Raw genomic sequence first — 27,224 nt, forward strand, 5'->3', positions numbered from 1 at the left:
ATATCATCATTCTTCTCTTCCTTGGTGATTCCCTTCTACTCCTGACTCTCTCTCTCTCAGAATTTTTTTTTTTTTTAGCTGGTGCAGCAAAAACCTCAGGCTTCCTTGCGCCACATGGCTAATGATAATAATAATAATAATAAGTTTACGAAGCTTAAAATATGTCAAAAATGAAATGTGTGAGAGCTATATTTCCCATTTACTGTAGTTGTATTGGTCAGAGACACTGTTGTCATTCACTGTATTTTATATTAAAATTTATTTTAATATAAATTATTTATATTAAATTTTAAATGCATTTTATATTAAATTTTAAATGCATTTTATACTGTATTTATTTATCACAAGAGGAGGAGGAGTACATTTCTGGAGGTCACTGCCATAAAAAAATAAAAACAATTTGCAGTTCCCAGTTCATTGGGTTTTTCTGTTAATGCAATCTAATTATAAGTGGGTAGTAAACTCGATCTTATTGCATTTGCCATAATACCGATAGCTGGAATTCTGTAGTTTTTTACATTATTATGGTGAAATATGTTTTCCCTTCAATGGAATCTTCAATGATTTAAAAAAAACATAAGTTTTCAGAATCTTCTCTTCATTCCTATTTTTTAAGCTTTGTAAACTTGTTGTTACTGCATATCTCACTTGCATAATTTGTGCTGTGTTCGTCATTATTGATTGCATATATTTTTTACTGTTTTAAATTGTACAATCCAAAAAAAAAAAAAAAAAAGTCAGTAAACAGAAAATATCAATTAGTATGTATATATTACAATGTTATATTTACTATAAATTTATTTATTTATTATTTAAGATGTTTAAACCTGTGTTAGCAATTTTATTGGGTTTCTAACTTTTTTTGGTGTTTTACTTATCAGAATTGAACTTTTTTTTTCTTTTTTTTTTTTTTTTTTGAGTGCTCTGCCCCTATTCCCATAAGCTCTGTTGTTTTTATTGTGCGAAATACCATAACACAGAGATTTCTAGGAACACATGTACCATGTTATAGCAGAACTGACTGTACTCTGTTCTTAATATATGCTAATACCTTGTAATTCTAATGGGATAATTGATTTGGAAATGCCTCAATAAGCACATATACTTTATACACAAAATTTTGTTATAATAAACTTTACACTCAATCAATATTTACTATTTTAATATGCATATATATATACATATATATATATATATATATATATATATATGTGCATTTTTTAAAATATTAATTGTTGTTTTTAAGTAAAACTTATATGGAAACCATTCTCATGCATTCCAGCATAAATTAATTTCTGAATGAACTATTTAAACAAAATTATAATAAGACAGATTGTTGAGCAGTATACATTTTAATGTTCACAGAACATCTGAACATGACATAGGAATTGAAGGGCAATTTTGTGCACACAAATAACATTGGGTAGCAGTAACCCAAGAGAAACGTACAAACTGTGTGGTACTATACTCAGGGGCGCCTCCGTAGCCAGGTGGGAAGGAGCAGCAGTGCGTAGCACACGCTTCTTGATTAGACCGTGGTTCGAGCCCGTCACCACCAAATATGGAGGATGCGGAAAGGTCAGAGAATGACCATCGCATATACCGGAGCAATATGGCCTTAGTTGCTAATGCTCCTAAAAACCAAATAACAAACAAACAAACTATACTCAGGGAGGTGGCGAATGATAAAGACCTGGGGATAATTGTGCAGTTGGATATGAAGTTCTCTGAACAGTGCAGACGGGCTGTCAGAGCAGGTCGTCTGCACTGTTCTAAATGATAAAACTCCATGCAATAAGCAATAGTCAGGCCACACCTTGAATACTGCTTACAGGTCTGGAGGCCTAATTTTAGGAAGGATGTAGAGTTGCTAGAACAAGTACAAAGAAGGGCAACAAGATTGGTGAGAGGAACAAAGGGGTTCTCTTACCAGGAGAGGCTTAAATTCTGTCAGTTGCAGCATCTGGAGACTAGGCATCTGCAAGGTGATCTGATTGAGGTTTACAAGGCTTTGAATGGTTTGAGCAGGCTCAATGCTGATGGGATACTTCAACTTGCTGAGATTAAGAACCTGAGGGGGCATAGATTCAAACTGAGGAAAGACAGTTGTAGAACAGATGTGCGGAAGTTTGCCTTTAGCCAGCAGGTAGTTGATTGCTGGAACAGACTTCCATCTATTGTGGAAGTTGATAGCTTAAATAAATTTAAGCCTGAAATAGACAAACATTTGGAGTGACCAGATTCTTTTTTTCTGATGCTCTATAAGCTTGCTTTCTTGCATTATATGCCTCAACTAATGCTGACATGATGCTGGATGGTCTGAATAAATAAATGACAAAGCATAGTGTTTAGGGTTAAGCAGTACTAGTGGTTTCCCGTTACTCTGCAATCTGTTCTCTTGTGTTGAATACAGTACCTTGTAAAGGCCTGTAAAAACCTTCATCCATAATGGAATTTCTCACAAAGGATTCATTCAAATATTTCCAATTCTAGGAATGTGCTGTCTCATTGATTCAAATAGTCAATGTAGTTTTGTTTTTATTCTAATTCTGAAATGATTTTCTTAATATTCATTGGTAAAAAGTTTTGATGTTTTTGTTCACTCAACTTTAATTTCAGTTCATTTATACTGACAAAAGTTTCACACATAGAAATATCTTGTCATTCAGTTTTTAGAATATGTTTGTGAAAAGTTGAAGCTTGACTGTGAATGAAAAATAACAATTCAGCTAATGGATTGTTAAAAAAGTTTTTGAGAACTATGGACATCTTTCTTGTTCCAAAAAATACAATTTTAGTGGCTTAAAAAGTTTCAAAATCTTTTCTAAAGCTGGTAGAAGAGTCAACCATCTAGTTTTGCTGTAACCTAGTAGTTTTTTATACTGAACATGTATATCATCACATATTTCCTTAAATTTTTCAATTCTAATTGTGTAGATGTTAAAGTATGACTAAATTTTCACTAATACAACTTCAGTATCAACTTCATCAGCCGTTTCCGTGCGAAGCATACTCGCTCTATCGGGTCTTCCCCGAAACATTCGCATGATACTAAAAACACTAATGCACTTTAAGTGAGCCATGATGTTATAAGAAGCAAGTATTAGAAATGGATTTTTATGCAATCGGACAGTGGTTTTTGAAAAATAAATAAATCTAAAGGATAGCTTCCTGAAATAACGGACTGTCCTTTATAATAAAGGACGTATGGTCACCGTAAGGATAGGTGAAGTCTAATGGGGTGGATTATAGGATGACTTTGGCCAGGCAAAAGTTTGGTGGGAGGAAGATGAGCAATACCCTAGGAGTGTTTGGGAGAGTTAAAGCTATAGGGCCAGCAGGGCACCCTATGTGGGGGGGGGGGGGGGTTCATCACCATCTGTGGCCTGATTAGTCAGTAGTTCTGACAATCCCACACTGGTCTGACAAGCTGAACCAGTGTCAGCATCTCACACCATGCTGCTTAAGAAGAAGAATCAGCATGGTTATTTGTTATGTTTGTTTGTTTGATATTTGGTTTTTAGGAGCATTAGCAACTAAGGCCATATTACTCCAGGATATGCGGTGGTCATTCCCTGACCTTTCCGCATCCTCCGTATTTGGTGGTGACGGGCTCGAACCCCGGTCTAATCAAGAAGAGTGTGCTACACACTGCTGCTCCTTCCCACCTGGCTACGGAAGCACCTGTATCAGCATGGTGTCAGCGAAAGCAGTGGGGGGTTGTGCATCCAAGTAGGCTGCACCCCAGCTGCAGTCATGTTTAGGGAGGTGGCGCCTTACCAACAAAACAAGGTACACAATGAGTTGAATACCAATGATACCTACGAGCACCAGTGGCAGACTGGCCATAAGACTTACCAAGGAAACCCCAGTAGGCCGATGTAATTTTCAATATTACACTCTGAGCTCCGATACATTCTATTTGTTTTACCGGGTAAGAATTTTTGACCCGGTCTGCCCACACAAGATATTTAAAAAAATCTGATGAGCACACACACAAGATATTTAAAAAAAAAAAAAAAAAAATTTTTTTGTCACATATTCAGGGAACATAAAATAATGAAATAAAAAAACTTGACAATGTTCACTCATCCCTTTTTCTAGCTTTGCATGACCTTGCATTCAGACAGGATCACCATGTTCTGAATATGAACAGCAAAAAAACTATAAATAAATAAAATAAAATAAAATAAGAGTAAGGTGAGGAGTGGGGGGGATTACTGTATGTCAAAGCCAATACGTTAGAACCTTCAAAAGCAGAATTTGTGGTTTTAGACAAAGAAGGAAAGAACAAGGTACATACTGCTGATGTTATAGAGGCAGTGTTAGGGGGGTTGGAAAACTTCTAGCTTGGGGTGATACACAGAATGTAAGATTAACAGTAGCCACAGTCAGAGGCAAAAGTTATTCTTGCACTGCTTCGACTGCAGTGAGCAAAAGCCAAGAGAGCAAGTTGCTGAGGATTTCAAGAGCTGCCAGGAGTCATCATGGAACAAGTAAATACAAGGGCTGTGTTAGAGTAACTAAGAGTAAGAACAGGTGCATGTATACTTGTATGTACACCAATGCTAGAAGTGTGGTAAATAAATTTGATGAATTTCAAGTGCTGATCAAGGCATCAAAGGCAGATATTGTTGGAATATCAGAGACATGGTATCACACAGATATAAGCAGTGCAGAATTGGAATTTGGGAAGTATGTTGTTGTTATTATTTGGTTTTTAGGAGCATTAGCAACTAAGGCCATATTTCTCCGGGGATGTGCGGTGGTCATTCCCTGACCTTTCCGCATCCTCCATATTTGGTGGTGACGGGCTCGAACCCCGGTCTAATCAAGAAGCGTGTGCTACACACTGGTGCTCCTTCCCACCTGGCTACGGAGGCGCCTTTGGGAAGTATGATGTATACAGAAAGGATACAGGGTAGGAAGGGAGGAGAGGTTATGCTGTTATTTAAGAAACACAAAATCTAAGGAAGTGCATACAGTTGACATGGGTGGACAGTGCAATTCTGAGTCAGTTTGGTGTGATATAAACACTGGGAAAGGGAAAATGAGAGGAGTGTGTTATAGGCCTAATGACTCTGATGAGTACAATGAACAACTGTGCAGAGAAATAGAGTGGGCCAGAAAATCAGAATGTCTTGTAATGGGGGATTTTAACTTTCCAGAATGTGACTGGAACTTGTGGGTTGGTCACTCACACACGAGAAAGACTTTTGTCGAATTATTGGAGGATTGTTTTCTACAGCAAAATGTTTGATGCACAACCAGAGGGAGTAATACCCTTGATGTGATTACCAGCAGTGATGATTTACGTATTAGGAATTTACAGATAAGATAAAGCAGTGGTTCCCAACTGGTGTACCGGTGCCGCTACCCTTTTCAAGCATGCTGCAAGATTAGGAACAATTCCATTGAGTTCGATGGCAATCACTACTTCAATGTGATGTTAATATTCGTCTTTTAAATTTTAAAAGTGCTGAAAAACAAATTCTATAATAAGAAATGCTGATGGGCACCCTGGATGCGACATTGGACCTGAAAGGTTTAAACTGGTTTTGCAGGACAGCTGCCACTAGACAGTCAACTAGACTAAATCTACTGGTAATGTTTAATGGCAGCTGTCATGCAAAAACCAGTTTCTTTTTTTTTTTTTTTTATGAAAATCTAAAACACATTAGAACCTATAGTACTTAGTGCCGTGCTTGGGTTGGAGGTTGAGAAGACAAGAGAAGATATTTGTTGACATTAGACTTAAACTTCTGTACACTGTAATTCTTAGGAAATACACATTTTTTTTTTTTTTTTTTTTTTTTTTTGATTTGGTAGTTGTTGGCGCATCGGCTTCTGTGGCCATATTGCACCTCCCAAGGTTTTTGCAGTACTTTGATCCAAGCCCGAGGCGGGAATCGAACCCGCGACCTTTGGGTTGCCGGGCAGGTACTTTACCCACTCGGCTAGCCCGGTCGGCGGAAATACACATGAAGGAAGGTTGTTCCAAAAAACGGCAGTTAAATGAATAAACGAAGAGGATGAAAAGTTGGTTCTGCGAGTTTGAAGTTGGACAGTAAATGGATGTCGGCTGGTGGTGGCATGTGTTTGGACTGTTTTGAAAGGGAGAGTGGGAATTATAGAAGCCAATTCAAAAGAACAGTGCCCATGGAAGTATGTGTAGAAAAGGCATGAGCAGAAACAGTACATCTATGAGACAGTGAGTGGAGAGACTCAATTGGAGACGAGTCATTAATTAGCCTAACTGCCCTCTACTGAATGAAATCTAGAAGCCTGAGAGAGGTTTTGGGGGCACCACACCAGGTGTGGGAACAATATTCCATGGTAGGGCGGATTTGCGATTTGTACAGAGTGAACAGTTGTTTGGAAGAAAAGTAACATCGAGAGCGAAAGAGAAAATCAAGTTTTTTAGATGCAGAGAAAGCCATATTTGTAATGTGCTTGTGCCAAGAGAGAGAGAGATTAGAATTCAGGGTAATCCACAAAAGAGATATATCAACTTGCCTAGAAATCGGAGTGTCACCAAAGATAAGCATAGGAGCAGAAGAATCCTTTTTGCAAGATATAAGACAAGACTGAGTTTTAGAAGGATTGAAATCAACTAAGTTGTCTTTGCCCCATGGGAAAATTACCTGGAGATCGGTATTTAAGGAATTGGTAGCGGATTTTCGAGAAGTTGAAGCTGATTGAGCCAGGGTAAGGTTTCTCAAAATGGAAAGTGGAATGCAATGTGCTATCATCAACTATGGAGAGGGTTTACGGTCAATGGAAGAAGGTCATTAATATACAAGAGGAAAAGAGTTGGAGAAAGAACTGAATCTTGGAGGACACCAGTATTAGTAGAGAAGTTAGAAGACAGAGAGCCATCTACCATTACCCTCAGTGAGCGATCAGAGAGAAAACTAGGTAACCAATTACAAAAACCATAAGATGGAAGCTTGTTTTATGGCAAACATGATCGAAAGCCTTTCAGATGTCAAGAGCAACTGCTTGTGTTTCACTGAACTTTTCCATTGAATTTGTACATAAATGGGTAACATAAGCCAGAATATCTCCAGTGGATCAACACTGACTGAATCCATACTGGCAATTATTGGATCAGATGGAAGATTTCTAGGTAGTTTAAGAGTTGGCGGTTAATTGATTTCTCCATTACTTTAGAAAGAGTAGAAGTAATTGCAATGGGACGATAACTGGATCGTAGGGATTTGTCATCCTTTTTAGGAACTGGCTGGATACGAGAAAATTTCCAAGCAGAAGGAAAAACACGGCAAAGAGCAAGAGTAAATTCAGGAGTGCAGGTTATGAGAACAAGTGGAGAAATACCATCAGGACCTGGAGCTTTCTTAGCATCAAGATTCATCAAAATCCTTCTGACATCCTTTTGTCGGAAGACCACAGGAGGCATTGAATTGAACGTGTTGGGAATGGTGAGAGGTGTTTTACCAAGATCATTAATACATGAGTTGAAAGAAAAATGGGATGCTAGCAGGTCAGCTTTATCCTTGGCTGAAGTGACAACAGAACCGTCTGGGATGGTTTTGACAAAGGTGGCAGCAGAGATGGGCAAAAGTTGCGACCAATAACTTTGGCAATAGACCAGAATGCTAGGCTACAACGATCTGAGCAAACATTGACATTAGAAGTTATGAAACGGTAATCCGACCAAGGAAAAGAAGAAAAGAAATCTCGCAGGTCATCCCATTTTGCCAAACAACATGAGGTTGTGAATAGCCAAGAGATAAAGGCTCCATTGGAGAAGAGACCATCACCAAGTTGTGATCTGAGGTGCCTAAAGGACCACTCACTTCGACCGTGTACTTAGAATAGTTGTTTATGAGAAATAGATCAAGCATGTTGGCTGTACGGTTATGATTGTCCGGTATTCTTGTAGGTAAATGAACAATCTGTGCAAGGTCATTAGTAATTGCAAAAACCTCGGCATCTCGACCAGCTGGGTTGGTGTGACTATAAAACGGAAGCCAGCTGGAGTTGTGAACATTAAGATCACCAAGGAAAATTACCTCACTGTTAGGAAAGTTGGACTGGAGAAAGACAAGTTGCAAAGAGAGGAAGTCAAAGAGCTCCAAGTGATCAGTGGAATTGGGAGAACTGTTACTGTTACTTGGTTTTTAGGAGCATTAGCAATTAAGGCCACATTGCTCCGGGATATGCGGTGGTCATTCCCTGACCTTTCCGCATCCTCCGTATTTGGTGGTGACAGGCGCGAACCCCGGTCTAATCAAGAAGTGTGTGCTATGCACTGCTGCTCCTTCCCACCTGGCTACGGAGGCGCCATTGGGAGAACAATAGAGACAACAGATGAATTTGACACAATGAGGTAGAGAGATTTTAAGCCAAAGAATGGGGTTTGGCAGACTGCAAGTTGAAATGGACATAGTTGAGATCTGAATTGAGACCACGTATATTTGTGAAATGAATGAGGAAGTGTTTGGGAGGTTTAGATCTTTTCACAGATAAGCTTACTCTATTAGTTTGACAATTCATGGTGTATTTAATAGTGGGGGGGGGGGGGTACATGCTGTATGAAGTAATGAAATTTTTGGATATGCCATACACATGGTGAGAATATACCCAGATCTTTGACATAACGTGGCCTCAACAATGACCCCCGCATACACACTACTCAGACTCCCTCCAGTCACTATCTGGCAGAGTAGAGGTAGCAAGATTATACACTAGCTGATCTGGAAGCCTCTTAAAGAGTTACCAATAGGTTCTTTCCGGTGTACTAACTAGCGGCCTTGCTAACACCGGTTTAGAGCTGTACCCTCGAAATGTAAGGAATATTGGATCTTGCCATGATGTTCATCATAACCTCAAATGTTATCAGTCATACTGCATGATGGAAGGGTTGACCAGAACTTAGCTCTGGAGACTAAACATGGGTTCTACCACTTAAAGCCTCCAATAAGCGAAGTGGTCGTATTGCACTGGTTGATGAGAATCATTTATCACCTAGTATTGCCTGGCAACACAGAGGGAGCAGCATTCCTCCATGTGGTGTGGGCACCACACCTCGGCCCGTGCTTATGTTGGTTCACACCTGGGTGGTCACCCACAGTATGCTTGTGCATGGGGGTTATACCCAGAATTACTAACAGTCCCACCATCGTGGCAAGCAGAGGATTTGGCTGTCACAGACCATCCGGACTTCGCCAAAATTGGGTCCACATGACTTGAGTGTCACTCGGATATCAGTTCCATCAGCGTTTTAGACTCCCAGGTAACAAGTACAGCTTTTTCTGGCATATCTGAGAGAATATCTGTGACAATCTCAAGTTTACCCTTTGAGGTCCAATGTCGCATTAATGGTGCCCATCAGCATTTCTAATTACAGAATTCGTTTTTCAGCTGTGCTAGAGCAATTATTGTACTACCTCTATTTACATTTCGCATACACAATATGAAAAGCTAAATTCGTTTATTGATGTTTATATTCAATTAAATGCAAGCAGCATTATTATTATTTTTAATTTTTTTTTCCGTCTTCTTTTAGTCAGATGTCATTGTTCCACAAATGTCAGTTTCTGATAAAGGATGATTGAGTGGAGGTGACAGTGTGGTTATCAATGAGCACTGCTCTTTTCCATCTGGTATTAGGGGAGTTCCCCATGGCTCAGTGCTGGGCTCATTGATGTTTTCTATATTTATTAATGATATTGATGAAGGAATATCAGCATAATATCTAAGTTTGCAGTTGATATGAAGGTTGGTAGATTAGTTAATGACAGTAATCACGATAAGCTACTTCAACAAGATCTAGAAAAATTAGGCAGATGGACTAAGAAGTTGCAAATAAAGTTTACACAGGGATATGTTATATTCAGGGGTTGCACATATGCTGCCATGTATAACGTATCTAAAAACTTCATCAATTGAAGGTTTGACAGACCAAAATAGTTACAGAGGCAGTGAAAAAAAAATTATAAATAATGTTTAGTGAATAAATCTAATGAAAAGAACAAGAGAGCTAAAAAAAAAAATCATGTAAAGATGTGTAAAGATTTTCAAAAACATGGGAAAGAAGTTTCAGAAGGTGGAGAGATGTTTCAGAATTTAGTTAAAACTTTAAAAATAGGGATAAAACCATTGCTAAAGTAATCAAAAATGATATGGGCAAAGTTAAAGCAGCAGACCAGGAAAGAACAGGAAAAACACTGAAAGTGAAACTTTAAAATATTTATAAAATACATTAAAATAAATATATAAAAATTAATTAAATTTTAAAAAACATTTTTAAAAAGTTGTAAAGTTTAAAATAACTAATACAATAAGTATTAACATTATTCTGTCTTGTGCCAGTCAAAAAAATTAATGAAACAGTATGCAGCTCACTGTAAATTTACATCCAATGTCCACCAGTCTACAGTCTCGGGAAATTTCTGGACACTCATTATAGTGAGAATCCATCTGAAAAATATAATTTTCAAGGCATTTACTGTAATTTGTTAAAGTTATGGATTAACATATAAATGCAAAAATTAACATACAGATACATATAAATGTGTATCTACAACTTGTTAAAATTATAAATATGGTTACAGTAGCAAACATAATACTAAAACAGAATGAAAACTAGAGAAGAACTTACTATGTAAAATTCAACGGAATTACTTTTATTTATTCAAATTCATAGGAATTATATGAATAAATACAAAGAAACATCTTTTCATATACGTTTTGGCAGGACATAATTATAGCAGTAGTAACAACAAATGATGCAAGAAAACAAGCTTATATAGCTTCAGACAAAAATATAAAAAAAAAACCTACACAGTTCACCCATCTGTACTCTCTAAAAAATCTGTCCAGTTCTTTCTTGAATTTATTCAATTCAATTCAATTCACCACTTCCACAACAGAAGGAAGCCTGTTCCAGTAATCAATCACCAGCTGACAAACTTCCGCAAATCTATCCTGCAACCATCCTTCCTCAAATTGAATTTATGTCCCCTCGTGTGTAGGTTCAGTGTTGGGTCCATTATTGTTTTCTGTATTTATAAATGATATTGATGATGGTATATCAAGCTTAATGTCCAAGTTTGCAGACGATACAAAGGTTGGCAGGGTTGTCAAGGACAATACTGACACTATGCTACTGCAACAGGATGTGGAAAGGTTGAGCAGATGGGTTGAGAGGTGGCAAATGAAGTTTAACATTGACAAATGTAAAGTACTACATATGGGAAACAGCAACGTACCAACTCTGTGGTACTACACTGACAGTGGTAGGGAATGAAAAGGACCTGGGGGTAATTGTGTAGGCAGATAGGAAGTTCTCTGAGCAGTGCAGATGGGCTGAAAGAGTAGCTCATGGTGTCTTGTCAATGATATACAGGAATTTTTCTAGCAGGGATAAGGAGGTGATTATTTCCTTGTATAAGGCAATGGTCAGGCCACACCTTGAGTACTGTATACAGGTCTGGAGGCCTCATTTCAAGAAGGATGTAGAGCTGCTGGAACGAGTACAGAGAAGGGCAACAAGATTAGTGAATGGAACAAAGGGTTGCTCTTACGAAGAAAGGCTTAAGTTTTGCAAATTACAGTGTCTGGAGACTAGGCACCGGTGAGGTGATCTGATAGAGGTAAAGCCTTGAATGGTTTGAGCATGCTCAATGCCGATGGGATTCTTCCTTTTGCTCAGAATAATCACCTGAGATGGCATAAATTCAGATTGAGGAAAGACAGATGTAGGACAGATGTGCGGAAATTTGCCTTTAGCCAGCGGGTAGTTGGTTGGTGGAACAGACTTCCATCCCTTGTTGTGGATTGTTGATAGCCTAAATAAATTTAAGGCTCAGCTGGACAGGTATTTCGAACAAACGGAGGGGTGAAATGGAAGTTTTTTTTTTTTTTTTTTTTTTTTTTTGGCTGATGCTGCATAAGCTTGCTTTCTTGCATCATATGCCTGTACTAATCTACTAATGCTAATGCTCAATGCTAATGTCTCAGCAAGTGGAAGAATGCCACTAACATTCAGCTTACTCAATCCATTCAAGACTTTAAACACTTCAATCAGATCTCCCCACAGGTGCCTAGTCTTGAGATGCTGCAATTTGCAGAAGTGAAGCCTTTTTAGGTAAGAGCACCCTTTTGTTTCCTGCACCACTCTAGTTGCCGTTTTCTGAATAATACTTAAATATAATTCTGAATACCACACTTAAATAGTACTCTGAATCAGCAGTTCCCAACCTTTTTTGACTTATGAACCACTTTCAACGTAATATTTTTATTGCAAATCATTAAGCCTATAGGTCTGAGACAGTATTTAAATTCTACACGGTGGGACCAACTGATGATGTTACCAACAGCAAATTCAAAATGGGAAGCATTCAAAGAATTAATCTTGGAAGCTACTAGGCTTTTCATACCAACTAAGAAATACTGTTCAAGATTTAGGCTTAGATGGATGTCAGATGAACTAATTAGACATGTGACAGAGAAGAAAAATGCATGGGATACATATAAATTAACATGTGACACAGAACCATATGATAGATATAAGCTGGTCTGTAACCAAGTTAAAAAGTAGGTTAGGCAGGCGAAAGCAGATTACGAGAAATCTTTGGCAAAGGATGCACAGAAAAACAGCAAAGAGTTCTTTACTTATGTAAACTCTAGAAGGAAGGGGATGAATCAGATTAGTCCACTTGATATCGATGGTTCAACTGTTGATGATCCTGCTCAGGTAGCTAAAAAACTAAATGAATATTTTGCTTTTACATTTACACTTGAGGAGTTATTCAGGGGGGGAATGCCACAGGTGTATTCAAATCTGGCTAAGGGATAAGGAGGTGATTCCCCCTCCTTATCCCCCCTGAGTTATTCAGGGGGGGAATGCCACAGGTGTATTCAAATCTGGCAGTAAGCTAGATAATCTTGTAATAACTGAGAGTCAAGTAGAGGAGAAATTATTGAAGATAAACATAAGAAAGGCACCTGGGGTGGATGGAATCTATCCAGTTATCTTAAAGGAGGTGGCAAAGGAAGTAAGCAAACCCTTAGCCATAATTATGTGAGCTTCCCTGGACTCAGGGGAGGTACCCATGGACTGTAGATGTGCAAATGTGACCCTTTGATACTGTTGCACAAATTGGAGCAGTGTGGCATTGGAGGCAAATTGCTGATATGGATAAAGGGATGGTTGAGTGGGAGAAGAAAGAGTTGTTGTTACCTTTCCGCATCCTCCATATTTGGTGGTGACGGACTCGAACCCCGGTCTAATCAAGAAGCGCGTGCTACGCACTGCTGCTCCTTCCCCCCCTGGCTATGGAGGCGCCCAGAGAAGAAAGAGAGTGGTAATCAATGGACACTGCTCTTCGTGGAGTAATGTTATTAGAGGAGTCCCTCAGGGTTCAGTGTTGGGTCCATTGTTGTTTTCTGTATTTATAAATGATATTGATATATCATTTATTGATATATCATATATGATGGTATATCAGGCTTAATGTCCAAGTTTGCAGATGATATGAAGGGTTGGTAGGGTTGTTAATAGGGTTGTTGCAGTACACTGCTGCAACAGGATCTAGAAAAGTTGAGCAGATGGGCTGAGAGGTGGCAAATGAAGTTGTTGTTGTTATTTGGCTTTTAGGAGCATTAGCATGTGGTTACATATGGAGTTACACTGTACAGGCCATATTGCTCCGGGGATATGCAGTGGTCATTCCCTGACATTTCCGCATCCTCCGTATTTGATGGCTCACGGGCTCGAACCCCTGTCTAATCAAGAAGCATGTGCTACGCACTGCTGCTCCTGCCCACCTGGCAAATGAAGTTTAACATTGACAAATGTAAAGTACTACATATGGTAAGCAGTAATCCCGGAGTAACGTATCAACTCTGTGGTACCACACTGATAATGGTAGAGAATGAAAAGGACCTGGGGGTAATTGTGCAGGCAGATATGAAGTTTTCTGAGCAGTGCATACAGTCTGCAAGAGTAGCTCATGGTGTCTTGTCAATGATATACAGGAATTTTTCTAGCAGGGATAAGGAGGTGATTATCCTCTTGTATAAGGCAGTGGTCAGGCCACACCTTGAGTGCTGTATACAGGTCTGGAGGCCTCATTTTAAGAAGGATGTAGAGCTGTTGGAACGAGTACAGAGAAGGGCAACAAGATTAGTGAACAGAACAAAGGGTTGCTCTTGCGAAGAAAGGCTTAAGTTTTGTAAATTACAGTGTCTGGAGACTAGGCACCTGCAAGGTGCCTAGTCTCCAGGTGTGACAAAGTAAATTCAACAATAAAAAAACTTGAGTTAATCATCAAAGACTTGGATAAAAATAGATTAAGTTTCCTACCAACTTTTGAAAATTTTCTTGGAGAAAATAATTTAACATTGAGACATGAATTAGTATCAAACATAAAAAGTCATTGTTTTTAGTTAATACATAATTTCAAATTGTATTTCCCAGAAGAATGTGAAAAAGAAAACTGGATCACAAATTCCATATTCTTCAGATTATGTACCAGAATATCTTTCTTTTGAAGAAAGATATTCTGGTACATAATTAAAACAAGTATTAAAAAAGGTTGAGAGCTGCTGACCTAAAGATTGGAGAGTAGTTAATGATCAGTGCCAAGCAGCACTCCTTAAGAATGACTTGAATAGGATTCAAGATTGAAGCCTGTTCAACTCCCCAAAATAACTTTATACACTTGGTGGGGTTGAATTAAAAAAAAAAAACAGTAGAGGAAGAAGGAGGAGATCTGGGAGTTACAATACAACAGATATGAGGTTTTCTGAACAGTGTAAGGCCAGGGAAATCCATAGTATCCTATTGATGAATTATTGAACAATATCCTGTAGAGATAGGGAGGTCATAATCCCACTGTACAAGACAATTCTAAGACTGCATTTGGAATACTGGGACCAGGTATGGAGATCTTATCTGAAAAAAGACATTGAGCTTCTTGAAAGCATCCAAAGATGGGCAACTTATATAGTGAGATTTGCAAAAGCCGACCATATGAGAAAAGGCTGATTATGTGGGCTACAGAGTTTGGCCAGCAAACACCTTGTACAGGATCTGATTGAGGTTTATAAGACTCTGAGTTAATGAAATGAATGAAGGCAGAATTTGCACTGTTATAAAGAATTCCATCGATAGGAGCCATAAATTTGAATTACAGGGGAAGAAATCAGATTATAGGAAGTTTTCTTTTAGCCAACAAGTTGTTGTTTACTGGAACAGATTGCCTCCACAGGTAATAAGCTATGTATTTCATATATAGATGTTTAACTCTTATTGGTGGGGATTAAAAGTAAGGGCAGGAGCTAACTGTGATAATCTGAAATGCTGTATGCCTTTTATAAACTGGGGAGACAGCATGTCTTTTGAGTCCTCGGGGATTACTCAACTGACTTTCATATCTGATGGTGGTGACAAGTGGCTTCACCTCTTGTCACTCATTTGGAAAAGTCTGGGATCGAGTTCTGTCATTCTTTGGTTATACCATTGGAAAACTTCTCTTCAATGAATGTTGTAGTTAGCTGGTCTCGGGCAGAGAGAGTAGGATTCCCTCTTCTTGAAAGGATCCAAAACATGGGTAACTTGCCTGGTGAGTTCAGCAAAAAGGCTTCCATATGAGGAAATACTTTTGAATATGTGGGTTGCAGAGCTTGGAAACTAAGCACCTTAGAGGAGACTTGATTGAGGTGTTTAAGGCTCTGAGAGGCTTGAGTAAAATGAATGAGGACAAAATTTTCATGGTTATAAATGATTCTAGAACTAGGGGTCATAAATTCAAGTTATGAGGGGAGGTGTTTAGACTGGTTTGCAGGAAGTTTTATTTTAGCCAGCGGGTTATAAATTACTGGAATAAGTTACCTACATGGGTGGTAGAGGCTGCCGTTTTTGGGAAATTCAAAGGTCAGCTGGATAGTTTCTTATGGGAGGAGGGAATGCATAGGTTGTCTATTTCCTTTTCTTTTATTATTAGTTTTTTTAATTTTTTTATTATTATTATTTTATTCCTTTTTTTTTGACTGGTGTAGCATAAGCCATAGGCTTCCTTGCACCATGTGGCCATTGCTAATACTAATACTCAGGTGATCTGATAGAGGTGTATAAAGCCTTGAATGGTTTGAGCATGCTCAATGCTGATGAGATTCTTCCTCTTGCTCAGAATAATCGCCTGAGAGGGCATAAATTCAAATTGAGGAAAGACGGTTGTAGGATAGATGTGCGGAAGTTTTCCTTTAGCCAGCGGGTGGTTGATTGCTGGAACAAACTTCCATTTGTCGTTGTAGAAGTTGATAGCTTAAATAGATTCAAGGCAGACTTGACAAACATTTGGAGCAAGGGGATGGGTGAAATAAGGTTTTTTATAACCCTTTTACCACAGCCAAACGGTGCGATATATATCATTTGCACCCAACCTCCCTACCACACTAACATCCTGTTGTGCATGTTCACTATGTAAGGGAGCATGACATCACAAACAAAATATGAACCACAACAAAATATAAATTTTGTTCCAAACCACATAAATTAATATTAAACTACTTTGCATAAACAAACGCCATTACAGAATTTTTAGTGTGAACCCCTGGAATACTTTCGCGAACCACCAATTGGGAACTGCTGCTCTGAATAATACTTGAATAATGGATTAACGTCCATTTCCACCAATAGATTAGAATAGTGGGGTACAAATCTTTTAAAAGCACTACGTGGAAATAACAAGACTTAATTAATCAAATACAAATCACAAAGGGAATTTCCAAATAACTAAATAAAATTGCTAAAAATAGAATTTCCAATTAACTAAATAACACTGCTAAAAGCAGAATTTCCAATTAAATAAATACATTGCTAAAAATAGAATTTCCAATTAACTAAATAACACTGCTAAAAGCAGAATTTCCAATTAAATAAATAACATTGCTAAAAATAGAATTTCCAATTAACTAAATAATGTTAAAAATAGGCAAAGTTTCAAATTCAATTTAAAATTCTTTTCAAGTATGGGAGAACTGAAAATTCCAACTTCAAGCTCACCAACAAATTTAACAAAGCTATGCAAATTATTTGTTCCCACTATCTTTTCATTTCCATATTCAATGATTACAAATCCTAAAGACTAAGTGTCAACAGTAATAAAGACAAAATGACATAAGGAGGCTATAGGATTTAGTATTATTAGCAGAATATGATGCAAGGAAGCAGGCTTAATAAAGCATCAGGCAAAAAAACATATGCAATACCTTACAATCTTCAATGTTAAACTTCAATTGACACTTCTCAGCCAATCTTTCTAATTTATTCAACTTAACACCTTTGACTTCTAATTTTTATTTGCATAACCATATTGCTAATGTTGCTTCCTCTGCATTGACAAAAACTAGGCTTTCTCTCTTTTCCTCTCAACATTACATTATACAGTATCTTTTGCATGATTAGAAGCAAAGTAATGTGGTACAGAGTTACTGGCCCATACAATATTCCTCTGTACAATCAGAAATCCTATTATGGAATACTCTTCATACATTTTCCTCACTTATCAATTCTCCTTCTATTCTTAGGAGGAGCAACCTACCTTCACATATATTTTCTGAAAATTAATATCTATGGAAATTCAGGTCCAGTGTCAACAAGTATCTTCTGTCTTCTCAACCTTCAACCCAAACATAGTACTTAGTACTATAGGTGCTAATACCGTTCATGTTTGGGATCATAATATAACAAAGTGGTTGACAGAAGGAAATTAATTATAGATGAAATTCACAAAATTTAATATATGTTTATAGGGTACTGAGTATGATTTCTGATTGCAAGAGCTGTGTGATTTATTGGGTGACTTAGGAAAATTTTTAAGTTTATTTTCATGGTTGTTATTAATTTGAATTTGTTTTTCTTTTTGAATGGAGTCTGTACTTGGAATTTATTTAAAATTTAAAGTTATGGACTTCAGATCAACCCTGGTTACTATCCTTGCTTGGATTTGTGATAATAACCAGGTTTAGGGAATCAGAAGAACTTACCTTTCATTCAGCTTGGACTAACAGGTCAGTTCATGGTGATTATGAAAAACAAATGTTTGGTAAATAGATTAATATCAGCTTAAGGCAGAAAGTGAATGAAAGTGTGGGTACTACAGTTTTGAATCACTTCTTATCAATATTAATTTTCAAATAATAATAATAATACACAGAGAATTAAATGACAACTACTGTATATATGTGAATGTATTTTAATTGTAAATACTTCTAATTCTTCTTTTACTCCTGCTGGCATATCCTGCAAAAAAACATACCAGAGCACTTAATCTTGCTCTCATTGATAAAGATCTGACAAATTCCCATTAGTTTTGCAGTCATTCAACATTCAGAACTGTCCCTATGTAATGGGTGGCTCCGTTTCAACCTGGCAGGTAGTTCAAGTCAAGCAGCTATACCTAAGACAACTATCTCCTCTTCCTCCTTCAAAGGTAAGTTCTAAGGTTTTTATGGTCTATTCATATAACTTTTTTAAGTCTTAATCCTTTATGCCAATAATGTTCTACATAAATTTTAAATCTTTTTTTTTTCCAATTACACCCAGATTGCCTAATTAGTCAATGAAGGTGGTCTAAGAGAAAACTTGGTTTCCTTTCTCTACATTAGCAATAGTAAAAATGTAACCTGCCTAGACTTTTACTAATTTCTTATTAATTACTTTAATTTAATTGTCTCCTTAATTTTTCATAAATACATTTAATTCTATACATATGACTAACCACCTATCTTTTCCATCTTCCACACAATAATACTAATGTACTCGTAGCTGCTTGTTTTAATGTACTAATGTACTCGTAGCTGCTTGTTTTAATCTGACAGAGTGGAACACAGCGAGGTACAGTCAGTCCTCATTTAGCACGATAGTTGTGTTCTTAGAAACCCTCGTGCCCGGCAAAATCATGCAATATAAACAACAGGTCCTATGGGAAAAATAGGGTTAGGTGCCGACCACCCAAGATTGAACACACATTTGTAACCAAAACTTTACCAAACACAATAAATAATTGTAATAAAATACTTACGTATTTTATTATATATACAATATTTTATTACGTAATAGTCGTAATAAAATACTTAGGTATTTTATTAGTCGTAATAAAATATGTAAGTATTTTATTACGACTATTATGTAATAAAATATTGCTAATGCTTTTGCTTCTATTGGAAGCAAACTTGTTTTTTGTTTGATTTTCTATGCAAACAGATGACAGCCGTTCCATCTCTTCCAATTCTTTGTGTCTTAATCTAATGGATTTTAATTACACTTTGAGTTGTTCCTGCTATGAGTTTTTATTTTCTCTGCATTCTTTGTAATTCTCGGCATTGCCTCATTTAGGTCTGTATCACATGCAACATCACATGTTCTTTCATTTCGCTCAAAGTGTTTCACAATTTCATATTTTTTTCTCTATCAACAGAGGCAGACTGGCCATAACCAGGGAAACCACGGTGGGTCAGAGGCCAGTGTGATTTTGGCTATAAACGCTAGTATGAGGCCACTAAAAATTTTCCCGGATAAGAATTTTTGACCCAGTCCGCCTCTGTTTATCGATATTGCTTTTCTTTTTCTCTCTGAATCTGTAGTATCTTCACCAGGATGCTTCCTTTTCACACCTTTTAAGTATTTTACTCATTTTTACGGAATAAAGCACAATTACAAAATGAGGAGGCACGCTTGATACACATGATCAAAGCTGTGCGTGTGTAGCAACTGAACAAACAACACCGTAAAGGCAGAGACAACTCTATTAACACCTCATTAGCTCACATTTTACTAAAGCACATTTTTGGGGGTTACTACCATAAAATAATAAAAACAATTTCCAGTTGTGTTCCTGCTATTGGAATCTGTTAAAAACTGGTAGTAAACTTGATCTAATTGCATTTGCGATAATACCGATAGCTGGAATTTTACGTTATTATGGCGAAAAGCGTTTCCCATTCACTGATATAAAAAACATAAATACATTTTCAGAATCTTCTCTTCATTCCTATTGTGTTGCGTTCAGTTGGGGTTATTCCACGTCTGAATGCCATTTCTTGTAAACACAAAGGCGAATCGTGCATAAGCGAATTCGATTCGTGTTATATACGATATCATTCCCCTATTTATAAATCGTGTATGATCGAATTCACGTAGTGTAAACACGTGTTATACAAGGACTGACTGTATTCTGATGCTATACTCATCCATACAGAGTCTAACATATTGTGTATTCCAATATATCCTTTTGCATACCACTGTTGTATTGGTTGTCATTTGACTGACCGTGGCCCTTTTTATAAACTACAACTTTTCACCATTCATCATCCTCTTGCAGAAACAACCTTTGTTTCTTCAAGCACATTTGTCCTAGTTGAATGGTTTTTTGTACATTCTGGATACGACCATAAATGAACACCAAGGCAAGGCAAGGCAGGGCAGGGCAGCAGTGTCACTGATGCTTCCACTGCTACATCTAATACTGACTCTTACACTATACTCTGCCACTTAGAATGTGCTGTTGGCCCTTTTTCTCATTAAATTGCATGTGCACACAGACACATACAGCATCCCTCAATATATAACTAGCTGTTTTATAGAGCTTAAACAGATACAGATGGTGTGAGATTCGAACCAAGTGTTTGGCAATAGATAGTTACATTTATTATCTATTATAACTACTTAGATTTTACAAATGTAACATTTTAACTTAATACATATAACCAGTCCGATTTTAAAAACATAACATTATAACTTAATACATATAACCAGTCTGATTTTAAAAACATAACATTATAACTTAATACAGGCACTCCCCAACTTACGTAATATGTGACTTATGTAAATTCGACTTTACATACGTTTTTGCTGGCCAGTGCAAATTGAAAAAAATATGGAAATGTATTTTGCATCCCATAGGGATAAATGGAGGTATTGTAAAAAATATCATAATTGAACCCAATAACACATTATTTATTTATTTTTTTTTTTTTTGGTAATTCATTCCAAGAGACCTCAGAAGTTAAAATTTTCGCTATATAACTAAGCTATTAATTCCGTAAAAGGTCATTTTTATAATGGAAATTGTATTAGTTTTATATAAATTTTTGTCAAATAAGCACAACACAAGAATCACTTTTAACTAAGGGATGCAAAACAAAAAAATGCTGCCAACACATTAGCATTAGTAGAGGCATTTGATGCAAGAAAGCAAGCTTATGCAGCATCAGCCAAAAAAAATAAATAAATAAAATAAATAAATAAATAAATAAAAAAATAACCACTACCACTTCACCCCTCTGTTCGTTAGAAATACCTGTCCAGCTGAGCCTTAAACTTATTTAGGCTATCAACTTCCACAACAAGGGATGGAAGTCTATTCCACCAACCAACCACCCGCTGGCTATCAAATGCAATAGAATGACTGGAAACAACATACCTTCATCTGCAAAATGCCTTGCTTCTGACAGTGGACACAGGAAACTTCCCTCAATGGACAAGTTTCTTTATGTTTCTAGTAATATACAAGTATAAATGTAAAACAGTCACTAAATTTCTGAAGATGAACTATCTGATGCAAAATTTAAAGAAACAAAGAAAAACATTCTAAAATCATTGTTATCTATATATATATATATATATATATATATATACATATATTAGCATTAGCATTAGCATAGGCATTTGATGCAAGAAAGCAAGCTTATGCAGCATCAGCCAAAAAAAAAAAATAATAAAAAAAATAAAAATAAAATAACCACTTCCACTTCACCCCTCTGTTCGTTCGAAATACCTGTCCAGCCGAGCCTTAAACTTATTTAGGTAATCAACTTCCACGACAAGGGATGGAAGTCTGTTCCACCAACCAACCAACAACCCGCTGGCTAAAGGCAAATTTCCTCACGTCTATCCTACATCTGTCTTTCCTCAATTTGAATTTATGCCCTCTCAGGTGATTATTCTGAGCAAGAGGAAGAATCCCATCAGCATTGAGCATGCTCAAACCATTCAAGGCTTTATACACCTCTATCAGATCACCTCACTGGTGCCTAGTCTACAGACACTGTAATTTGCAAAACTTAAGCCTTTCTTCGTAAGAGCACCCCTTTGTTCCAATCACTAATCTTGTTGCCCTTCTCTGTACTCGTTCCAGCAGCTCTACATCATTCTTGAAATGAGACCTCCAGGCCTGTATACAGTACTCTAGGTGTGGTCTGACCATTGCCTTATACAAGGGAATAATCACCTCCTTATCCCTGCTAGAAAAATTCCTATATATCATTGACAATACACCATGAGCTACTCTTGCAGCCCATCTGCACTGCTCAGAGAACTTCATATCTGCCTGCACAACCACCCCCAGGTCCCTTTCATTCTCTACCACTGTCAGTGTAGTACCACAGAGTTGATACGTTGCTCTTGCCCATATGTAGTACTTTATATTTGTCAATGTTAAACTTCATTTGCCACCTCTCAACCCATCTGCTCAACCTTTCCACATCCTGTTGCAGTAGCATAGTGTCAGTATTGTCCTTGACAACCCTGCCAACCTTTGTATCGTCTGCAAACTTGGACATTAAGCTTGCTATACCATCATCAATATCATTTATAAATACAGAAAACAATAATGGACCCAATACTGAACCCTGAGGGACTCCACTAATAACATTAGTCCACGATGAGCAGTGTCCATTGATTACCACTCTCTGTCTTCTCCCCCTCAACCACCCCTTTATCCATAGCAGCAATTTGCCTCCAATGCCACACTGCTCCAATTTGTGTAGCAGTCTTCCATGTGCAACGGTATCAAAAGCCTTTCTAAGATCCAAGTATATAATATCAAAGTTATTCCCCGCATCCAGTTCTTTTGTGACTGCATCATAGTATCCAATCAAATTGGTCAGGCAAGACTTCCCCTTAAAAAAACCATGCTGTGTCCGAGCTATAACTGAAGTCTTGCCTAGATGATCCTGCAGTGCTTCTTTAACCAGTGCCTCCATTAATTTTCCGGGAACAGAAGTTAAACTCACAGGTCTATAATTACTTGTGTCAGCCTTTGATCCTCCTTTGTGAATTGGGGTCACATTTGCACATCTCCAGTCCATGGGTACTTTCCCTGAGTCCAAGGAAGCTCTCATAATTATGCCTAAGGGTTTGCTTACTTCCTTTGCTGCCTCCTTTAATATAACTGGATAGATCCCATCCACCCCAGGTGCCTTTCTTGTGTTTATCTTCAACAATTTCTCCTCCACTTTACTCTCAGTTATTACAAGATTCTCTAGCTTACTGCCAGAGTTGAATACACCTCTGGCATTCCCCTCGCTGAATAACTCCTCATGTGTGAATGTCGATGCAAAATATTCATTTAGTTTGTTAGCTACCTAAGCAGGATCATCAACAGTTGACCCATCGATATCAAGTGGACCAATCTGATTCATCCCCTTCCTTCTAGAGTTTACATAAGTAAAGAACTCTTTGCTGTTTTTCTTTGCATCCCTTGCCAAAGATTTCTCGTAATCTGGTTTCGCCTGCCTAACCTCCTTTGTAACTTGGTTACAGATCAACTTGCATCTATCATAGGCTTGCTGTGTCAGATGTTAATTTGTATGTATCCCATGCATTTTTCTTCTCTGCCATATGCCTCATTAGTTCATCTGACATCCATTTAGGCCTAAACCTTGAACAATATTTCTTAGTTGGTATGTAAAGCCTAGTAGCTTCCAAGAGAAGTTCTTTGAATGCTTCCCATTTTGAATTTGCTGTTGGTAACATCATCAGTTGATCCCACTGTATAGAATTTAAATACTATCTCAGTCCATCGTAGTCGCCTTTACGAAAGTAATAACACTTCCCTTTACCCCTAATGGTAGTTACCTCTTTCAGTAAATTCCACTTCAGCACACTGTGATCACTGCCACCTAGTGGTTCATTTATCTCCAGATTCTTAATGCATGAAGAATCACTACTGATAATCAATTCAAGAGTATTACTCCCTCTAGTTGCCTCCCGAAAATGCTGATGTAGAAAACAATCATCCAATAAATCCACAAAAGTCTTGCTAGTGTGTGAGTGACCAGCCCCCAAATTCCAGTCAATATCTGGGAAATTAAAATCCCCCATTATAAGACTCTGATTTACTGGCCCACTCTATTTCTCTGTACAGTTTCTTATTATACTCATCAGAGTCATTAGGCCTATAGCACACTCCTACTCTCAATTTTGATCTCCCAATGCTTGTCACACCAAACTGACTCGACACTACACTGTCCAGCGATGTCGACTGGCTTCACTTCCTTGGATTTTATGTATTTCTTAACTAATAGGATAACCCCTCCTCCCTTCCTATCCTGTCTATCCTTTCTGTAGACATTGTACTCCCCAAATTCCAGTTCTGCATTCCTTATATCTGTGTGACACCACGTCGCTGAAATCCCAACAATATCTGCCTTTGATGTTTTGAGCAATACCTCAAATTCATCAAATTTATTTACTAAACTCCTAGCATTAGTGTACACGCAAGTATACATGCACCTGCTCTTTTTCTTAGCTACCCTAACACAACCCATGTGTTTACTTGTACCCCAATGATTCCCAGCAGTCTCTGAAATATCCTGCATCTTATTTTCCAGGCTGCTGCTCATATATATCAGTTATCAATGTATGCCACTTATTGTGATCATGGCTAATGTTATAATTTGTGTAATACTATCACTTTTATGAAGCCCCAATCAGAGGTATACAAATACATAAGAAAAATAAGATTTCTTGTACTCAAAATTTGGTTTATCGCTTTTTTTTTTTTTTTGTCTTATTGCAGTTTATGTATGAAAGTGATTACGTAACACACCAATCTGTTCTTGAACTCAGTATATTTCATGTCTAAATATTACTGCTGTTGCTCCATACAATTCATATGGTTGTCAGTGTCATTATCTGTGAAAGAAAGTATTCTTACTACTCCTAATTAATCTGACTGTTTTACAGAAGGGCATTAACTCCTTTTCTAATTCTTGATTTTAATATTTTCTTTATTTGCTTTTAATGGTTTGTAATGGTTTGCAACATTGTGATCATAGTTTCAGGAAATCCATACAGATGACAGTTTTGATGACTTTATTGAAGAATAGCTGGGTAATCAAATTGAAGTATTTTATAATGCCTGATTTTCATGTTTTCTGTTTCTTTCTGTCCACTTCCAAACTTTTTGTTTTTGAAATGTACACATCTGTATCAAAAAACAATGTTATTAATTACGCTGTGTCCCCTAAGTCATCACAATAAGTGGTATGTGCTGTATTTATCAAATACTGTTACATTTATCAAATATTAATATATTTAAAATTTCATTTGCTTTGTGTATATAAAGATTTCTATAATACATTAGTTTATGCCCATGACTTTTATAGGTTTTTTTTTTTTTTAAATATTTATACTGCACATTTTCAGTAAGCACAAACTATATTCTTCTTCTTCTGGTGTTATAACCCAGGGTGGGTTATAGCCTTTTCAACAATGTTCCACCATTAAGCCCTCCCAGAAGTTAAACTTCTCCAACGAACTATATTAAATATATATAATATATGAATAGTATTAATGTATAAGGATGATCCCAGAAGTAACACACAAAACTGGTTAATTTAAATAAATTTATTCTATAAACATAATTCACATTAAAAAAGTTTCATCGTAGACAGTCTCCTTTATGCCTGCCTCCTGAGGTTGGGGAAAATTTTTAATGCCATTAACTGTCCGCTGATGTTAAGCCGTTTGATGTGTTGGATCCATGCATCATTTGCCATTATTAATACCTTGGATCCATGCATCATTTGCCATTATTAATACCTTGGATCCATGCATCATTTGCCATTATTAATACCAAAGTTTCATGATAGCTAGCAAAGATCACTGAAGGTTTTTTCCACTTTTAACATACAGTTTCTAAAACCAGTAACCCATAGTAATTATGCCATAGGTTACATAGCAGCATTTCTCCAAAGAAAGCTTATATAGCATCAACCAAAAAAAAACAAAAAAAACAGTACCCATCTAAATAGTTTGTGCAGTCCTTCCTTAAATTCATTCCAGCTATCTACTTCCACAACACTAGATGAAAGCCTGTTCCACCTTCTCTGCCATTCATCCGTCATCAATTTGAATTTATATCACCCTGATGAGTGTAGTTTGAGCAAAAGAAGAAAGCCATCATCAGTAAGCTTACTCAATCCATTAAAAGCCTTAAACACCTCAATCAAATCCCCTTGCAGCTGCCTAGTGTCAAACCCTGGGTTTGACACTTAAATTTGAGCATTACTCGGTAATTTTGTTCCCATTGCTAATCTCAATGCTTTCTTCTTTTCGCCAATTCCAACTTCCAGACCTGAATGCACTGCTTAAGATGTGGCCTAACTGCTGCCTTATGCAAGAGAATAATCACCTTCTTATCTCTAGTGGCAAAATTCCTGTATTCACAAATTGACAAAACCCCCTGCTATCCTAGCAGTCCATCAGCACTGTTCAGAGAACTGTGTCTGAGTGCACAATTACCCCCAGGTCTTTTTCACTCACCACTACACTGAGTATGGCAATTCACAGTTGGTATGATATTCTGGGATTAACTTCACTAAATTATCTCTTTATCCATAGCAGTAACCTGCTCCTAATGCCACACTGTTCAAATTTGTATAACAGTCTTTTATGTGAATAGAATCAAAGGCTATCCTGAAATCTATATGATTTCAAAATAATTTTTTGCATCCAGTTCCTTTGTTACTGCATCATAATTTTTTTTTTTTTTTTTTTATGTGAACCCCAAACACGAGAGGTATTAGAACCTATAGTACTTAGTACCGTGCTTGGGTTGGAGGTTAAGAAGACGAAAGAAGATATTTGTTGACACTGGACTTGAACTTCTGTAGATTGTAATTTTCAGGAAATACGTATGAAGGAAGGTTGTTCCAGAAAACGGCAGTTGAATGAATAAATGAGGAAGATGAAAAGGTTCTCTGGGTTTGAAGTTGGACAGTAAATGGATGTTGGCTGGTGGCGGCACGTGTTTGGACTGTTTTGAAAGAGAGAGCGGGAATTATAGAAGCCAGTTCAGAAGAACAGTGCCCATGGAAGTATCTGTAGAAGAGGCATGCAGCAGAAACAGTACGTCTATGAGAAAGCGAGTGGAGAGACTCTGTTAGAGATGAATCATTAATTA

General features: G+C 37.2%; 1 protein-coding gene across 3 annotated transcripts in view; it reads right to left on the reverse strand.

Moving 5' to 3' along the window:
• LOC150080002 (TNF receptor-associated factor 2-like) overlaps positions 1-27,224 on the reverse strand; it is a 123,840-nt gene that overhangs the window by 47,469 nt on the left and 49,147 nt on the right. For all 3 annotated transcript variants that reach the window (XM_090382715.1, XM_090382713.1, XM_090382716.1), the window contains 2 exons: positions 21,459-21,533; positions 10,372-10,446 (listed from right to left, as the gene is read on the reverse strand). In XM_090382715.1, the coding sequence (XP_090238841.1) occupies positions 10,372-10,446; positions 21,459-21,533 (150 nt within the window). The remainder of the gene's footprint in view (positions 1-10,371; positions 10,447-21,458; positions 21,534-27,224) is intronic.

Source organism: Mastigoproctus giganteus, chromosome 10, assembly GCF_048544385.1.
Source record: "Mastigoproctus giganteus isolate SK-2022 chromosome 10, ASM4854438v1, whole genome shotgun sequence".
Classification (NCBI taxonomy): Eukaryota; Metazoa; Arthropoda; class Arachnida; order Uropygi; family Thelyphonidae; genus Mastigoproctus; species Mastigoproctus giganteus.